Here is a 6,674-nt window from a genome sequence, read left to right on the forward strand (position 1 = left end):
CCCTTTACAAGACCCCGCGCAGAGTCAAGGCTGGACTCGCTCGGGTTAACCTAATTGAGCGATGTTTCGGAGGCGATTTAACCTGCGCTCGATCGAGCAGGAGGATAAATAAGCTCGCCTAGCAGCAGCCGGCGGTGAAAGGGGTCGTTCTGGCGGCGGCCCCGGGAAGGCGCGGGCCGGGCGGCGGGGCGCCTCGTCCGCCCCCGCTCCCCGCCGGGGCCGGGGCCGGGGCCGGGGCCTCCCCAGCTGCCCCACCTTGCACTCCCTGGGGAGAAACAGAGTCGCTGCTCCTGCCCCACATATTGCGCGGTCACTCGCTGTCGTTCGTCTCGGATTTGAGCCGACCGCAGCGTCATTTTGGTGGATCCTGTGGTTTGGGTTTTTTTTTTTTCCCTCCATCCACCCCCTCCGTTTTAAGGCTAATAAACCAGGCACGGAGCTGATGTGCCTGAGAAATCCGGGCGGGGGGGGGGGGGCGTAAAAAAACAAACCACCAAGGCAAGGTCGAGTGTCTCTCTCTGTAGGAACAAAACCAAAGACCGTACTGAAAAACACGCGCAGAAAGGGGGGGGAAAGGGGGGCTGGGGGGGGGGGGGAGAAAATGTTCCAGGGATCCGGAAAGACAAGATCTAAAGATCTGGAAAGAAAAGAGGAAAGAAAAGAGGCAAAAGCAGCCGCCTTTCTAGCCCAAAGTCGCCCTTCCCTGCCTTTGGTGACCCAGCAGACTCACAACAAGCCCACTTCGGGGTATTCAGCCTTGAGGGAGCTGGTACCGAAAGAGGCAGCTGAGATGATGTAGGAGAGCTGGAGGCCTGATTGAAGGAAAGTTCCCCCGATTATATTTGTGTGGAAAAGCTCACCTCTTGCAGAGCTCTAAAGTGTAATCAAGGCTGAGGCTTACACTTGAAGGACGTTAACTCTCATACGGGAACCTACTTTCTCCTAAACGGTTTCTTGCCTAGTGAATGAGAGCCTCCCAATTGAAGCAAAATGATCCTTATGTACTAATATCAAGCACAGTCACAAAGCGACCGGCTATTTATGCTGCCACTTTAGACAAAGATATTTAGTTATTCCCGGGTAGCAAGTGCACTTTTGCATTTTTAAGCACGAAGCAGCCGAGCACAAACATATTTACAAGTGCAATTACTAAATAGTTACTTGACACTTCAAAGTCACTGGGTTAACTGTACCTTCGCTGTAATTTTCTTAATATTCAGGTAATCGCTGTATTAAATTGGGTTTGCCAGGGCCGTAGGCCGGGGTGTGAAACACTCAGGGGAGGTTTCTCTCCTCCGCCCAGGAACACCCCGAAATATAAGCTTTGGAGACACTAGACAACTTGGGAGATTTCTTCAAAGACCCGAGTGACATTAGCTGCTGGCTGCATGTAAGTGTGTGGGGCTGTGAATGGACTCGCTTTTGTTTTCACACCAGATTCGAGAACGGATCCGAAAGTGTCAGAAATTGCCGTTTATTCGAAACTGCAGGGAATTCATTGGCAAGGTGGTGTAGCAGATGACCTGAGAGGTCTTCTCCATCCAGCTCCCGTGCTATATAAATAATCTTAGAAAGCAGCTTCAGGTTCAGAGGGACCACGAGAGCCTGTGACAGTCTTTGCCTTTGAGAATAACGAGTGACGTTTTGCGCTAACCTATTTTTCAGCAGTTTTTCGCCCCAGGCAATTAAATTACTGCTTGCTTTTGCAAACTTGTATCTTCCACCTCTCCCTGAAGTTAAAAAAAAAAAAAAAAATCCCTAGGTGAACGGAACTTATGGGTTTAGGGAGAGAAACCATCCTTGCACTGGGGGTCTCGCACTGGGGGTCTTAGCAGACATAGAGGAGGTTCCCGAGACGCTAAATCCCAAGCGCTGTTCAGCCACCAGCCGGCCGGGGTACCTGACAAGCCGGTGCGGGGAGTGCGGAGCGCTGGGACCGGTGGCCCAGCGCGAAACGTCTGCCCTCCGGAGAGCTGCCCTCCCGGCGGCGGGACTCCTTCCAGACCAAACTTAGTGGGGGGAGAAGGGCACTCGGTCCTTTAGCTCACCGGCATTCAGCCCCGTCTCCCCGGCTCTCACAAAGGCTGGGCTGACAGCCTTGCCACCCGGGAGCTGATTTTAAATCCTTTCACCCAGTCAAATGGGGGTCTTTTCGCCTTGCCTTCCATTTCCCGTCCACGATATTGCTACCCCCGAGAAAAATAAAATGAGTTGTGCTCACGGGGTCTCTCTCTCTTTCCCTCTCTCTCCCGCTCTCTCTCTCTCTTTTTTTTAAGACATAAAAAAAAAATCCTGACAAGTAAAACTTAAAGGTGTTTACCTTGTCATCAGCATGTAAGCTAATTATCTTGGGCAAGATGTAGGCTTCTATTGTCTTGTTGCTTTAGTGCCTATGCCCCGCCTCTGGTGGCAGCCTAAAACCTGGCGTCTGGCTAAAACAAACGAAAGGCAGCCCTGAGCCTCCACTCAATCCAATTAAGGCGGACTTCGTCCACTCGGTTACGTGTACATCCAACAAGATCGGCGTTAAGGCAACACCAGAATATTTGGCAAAAAAAAAAAAAAAAAAAAAAAAAAAGATTTGCCTCCCCTTCCTTTTTTTTTTTTTTTTTCCCCAGCCGCCGAATCATGTCGATGAGCCCAAAGCATACGACTCCTTTCTCAGTGTCTGACATCTTGAGTCCTTTGGAGGAAAGCTACAAGAAAGTGGGCATGGAGGGCAGTAACTTGGGGGCTCCCTTGTCAGCCTACAGACAGTCTCAGGTTTCTCAGCCGGCCATGCAGCAGCACCCCATGGGCCACAACGGAACAGTGACTGCCGCCTACCATATGACAGCGGCAGGGGTCCCCCAGCTCTCCCATGCTACGATGGGGGGCTACTGCAATGGGAACCTGGGCAACATGAGCGAGCTCCCGCCTTACCAGGACACCATGCGGAACAGCGCTTCGGCGACAGGATGGTACGGCACCAACCCGGACCCCCGCTTCTCCTCAAGTAAGTCAGCCCGGGGCTGGGTGGCCGGCGGGGGGTGGCCGCGCTCCTGCCCCGCCGCACCGCGGGCAACGGGCGCCGGGGGCTCCGCGCCAGGGCAAAAGTCGGTCCAAACCCCAGCCGCCCCCCCCTCCTGTCCGCCCCCCCCCCCCAAATTCCTCCTCCTGCCCGAGGATCGTGCCCCGTGCCTCCTCCCCCGGCTGGTTTCATGTCAGCCTCCCGGGGCTGCTTTTGCGGGGGGAAGGGGTGGGAAGCTGGGCGGTGGAGGGGAGCGGGAGCCCGGAGCTCGCCGTCCAGTGGGGCGGGAGCGGCACGGCCCGGGGGGCCGGGAGGGAGCCGGCGGTGCCCGTCCGCCTGCGCGCCGCCCGGCACCGGGCGGGCGAGAGGGAAGCCGGAGCCGCGGGAGCCGCGTCCCGGGGGACGCGGGGGGGAGCGGGCGAGTCCGCCCCGGCCGGCGCCGGCGGAGCCCCCGGCCCCGGCCGCTCCCGCAGCGCTGTCACAGCAGGTGCTTGGTCGGGTGTCACCCCCCGGGCAGGGCGAGGGGCGAGCGGTCGCCTTTATTCACCGGGGCTGGGCCGGGCGAGGAGGGGGTCCCGCTGCCCCGCCGCTCGCCCCGGGGACGCGGGTCGTTGTTCGGGAGCGGGGGCGCCCCGAGGCCCCGGCCGGGGCCGGGCTGCCGGGGGGCTGCGGGGCCCCGGCGGGGGCGAGCGGCGGCGGGGGCCGCCGGAGCGCGGAGCCCCGCTCGGGCCGGGCCGAGCCGAGACGCGCCGCGCCGCGCCGCGCCGCGCCGAGCCGAGCCGAGCTGCCTAAAACGTGCCGCCTTCTCCCTTGCAGTCTCCCGCTTCATGGCGCCGTCCTCGGGCATGAACATGGGCGGCATGGGCAGCCTCGGCTCCCTGGGAGACGTGAGCAAGAGCATGGCCCCGCTCCAGAGCACGCCGCGGAGGAAACGGAGGGTCCTTTTTTCCCAGGCCCAGGTTTACGAGCTGGAGAGACGTTTCAAGCAGCAGAAATACCTCTCCGCCCCGGAGAGGGAACACTTAGCCAGCATGATACATCTCACTCCGACTCAGGTCAAAATCTGGTTCCAGAACCACCGCTACAAGATGAAACGCCAGGCCAAAGACAAGGCTGCGCAGCAGCAGATGCAACAGGAGAACGGCTCTTGCCAGCAGCAGCAGTCTCCCAGAAGGGTGGCGGTGCCAGTGCTTGTAAAGGATGGCAAGCCCTGCCAAGCAGGCTCCAACACACCCACAGCAGCTATCCAGAGCCATCAGCAGCAGGCAGCTACAACGATCACAGTGGCTACCAATGGCAACAGCCTCGGACAGCATCAGAGCCACCAGACAAACAGTGCGGGGCAGTCTCCAGACATGGGACAGCACTCGGCCAGCCCTTCCTCTCTGCAGAGCCAAGTCTCCAGTTTGTCTCACCTAAACTCTTCTACTTCTGACTATGGCACTGCCATGTCTTGCTCCACCTTGCTATACGGTAGGACCTGGTGAAAGGATTAAACAAAGCAAAAGAAAAAAAAATAAGGAAAAAAAAAAAAAGGCAGATTTTCCCAGTCACACAAATCTCTGTCCTATCCAAACTACTGGGTGTTTTTCTTTTTTTTTTTTTTTCCTTTCTTTTTTAACGCCTCCCCTCCCCCCCCCCCCCCGTTTTACTGAGTGGTTCTCTAAGGACCTGTGAGAGAGAGAGAGACCTTTTTTTGTTCGGTTTTGTTGTTACTCTTGATGGTTTGGGGTCTTTTTTTTTTTTCTTTTTTTTTTTTTTTTTCCCAAGGTTGTTGTATGGGGTGTTAAAAAAAATTCTGACTAATAACCACGGAGCAGTCTGCAGAAAGGGGACCATTGTTAGGCATGGTCCGAAGGCTTGGATTTCAGATGTACACTTTGCCAGCGTCTAGGACTTGCATGTAAATATAGAGATTTTGGGGGATGGGGTGGTTTTCCCCCCAAAAAACGCATTCGCGTCACCCAGACACAAGAAGCAGCTTCCCCCCTCCCCCGGTCTCCTCTCCCAGCCCCGCCGCCAGGGCCAGCGGATGGAGACGTGGAGTCATCAAAGGCTTGGCTTTTATTTTCCTCCTTACGTTTGATGTGAACCTGTAGCTGTATAATGCTGTCAAAAGTTGGACTAAACCCATAGTTTTTAGTAGTCTGTATATTTTGTTGTAAAAAGAAAAAGAAAAAAAAATACAATCAACCAAACCAACCCCCACCTTTTTTATGGACACTGATCGCCCCGTCGTAAATCCTCTGGCAGTTTGTTATTTGCGCCCGCCGCCTCTTCCTGTTGTAACTTATGTAGATATTTGGCTTAAATATAGTTCCTAAGAAGCTTCTAATAAATTATACACATTACGAATATTCTTTTTTTTATTTCCCTTTGGTTCCCCCTCCCGACCCTCCCTTCCCCCATCTTTTTTTTTTTTTTTTTTTTTTCCTTGATGGAAAAACAACCCGGGATGCTGCCAAACCCCGAAAGGCCCCTCCCAGGGCCCGGAGCCTGTTCCCGGGGGGAGCTGCGCCAGGGAGTTAACGGGGTACAGGATCAGTCCTCAGCGTGCAAAAGTGACAAGCGAACGCGTGGGATTCACAAACTCGAGAGCAAAGGGATCGAGTCCAAATTCATTAGTCCGATTATTGGGGGGGCGAGGGGCACCTCAGAGACTTCTTGCTAGAGAAAGCAAAGTATTCCGGGAGTAGAAATTCAAATGCCAAAGGCACGGAGGAGAAAGAAGGTAAAAGTCTAACGCCACTAGAAACAATTTAACGAAGAACCTGCTGACAGTATAGAACATGCGGCCGATTTAAAGAGCGTCCAGTTTTAATACCTTGTAAAAAAAAAAAAAAAAAGGATAATAATTTCTACCAGGTTTTCCTATGTACTTGTATTTTAAGGGAAGTACAGTCACCTTATTTATAATCAAAATAAAAAGATAGTTTATTGTGTACGACATGTAGTTTGAATTAACTTTCTTTATCAGACTGTATTTAATTTTCTACACCTACCCACCCCCGCAAGCAACGCACACACACGACCACGCAGTTTCTCCTGCACACGTCCACCTCATTACCCAGGCGAGAGGGTAGCTGCAGGCTGCATCTCAGTTTAAGGAGGATTGGTTTTGTTTCTGTTTGGTTTTTGTGTGTGTGTGTGTGTGTGTGTGTGTGTGTGCGTGTAGCGATTTGGGAAGCTTGTAAAGAAGATGAGGAGAAAGTGCGTGTGCGCGCACGTGGGTGTGCGTGGGTGCGTGGGTGAGCGGGGTGCGCGCCTGGCTGAGACACCGAGGGGCGGTTGGTAAGAAGGTAAATATTATGGGTAATGCAAGGCAGTTAGGTATTAACTTTGCTGTAAATATATAAATCATATCAAGTTAAGCAGCTTGTATCGGACAAGCCCGAAATACATGTAATTCGCTATCTTTCGGGTCCCAAACATCCCTTTTGTGAGCGCAACAAAATAAGAAGTCCCCCCATCCTCGTAGCGTGTTTTCCTTCGCATCTGCTGGTCGGTTTCGTTTTTTTTCTCCAGATCCCCTCAGTTACACCACGGAAGCGAATCGCAGTCATTGAAAGACCTCTGAATTACAGAGGTATTATGAAATGCTCATATTTTTGAAGAGAAAGAAAGCAGCCTGCCCGGGATGGAAACAACTCAACCTCCAGTTTAA

The 6,674-nt window shown here is 53.7% G+C and overlaps 1 protein-coding gene across 1 annotated transcript; it reads left to right on the forward strand.

Moving 5' to 3' along the window:
- Window positions 1-2,487: 2,487 nt before the first annotated feature.
- On the forward strand, window positions 2,488-5,954 carry NKX2-1 (NK2 homeobox 1). Its single transcript, XM_029996975.1, has 2 exons — window positions 2,488-2,995; window positions 3,827-5,954. The coding sequence occupies exons 1-2, from the start codon at window positions 2,629-2,631 to the stop codon at window positions 4,495-4,497; spliced, it is 1,038 nt and encodes a 345-aa protein (XP_029852835.1). The 5' UTR covers window positions 2,488-2,628; the 3' UTR covers window positions 4,498-5,954.
- The last annotated feature ends 720 nt before the right edge of the window (window positions 5,955-6,674 follow it).

This window comes from Aquila chrysaetos, chromosome 2, assembly GCF_900496995.4.
Source record: "Aquila chrysaetos chrysaetos chromosome 2, bAquChr1.4, whole genome shotgun sequence".
Classification (NCBI taxonomy): domain Eukaryota; kingdom Metazoa; phylum Chordata; class Aves; order Accipitriformes; family Accipitridae; genus Aquila; species Aquila chrysaetos.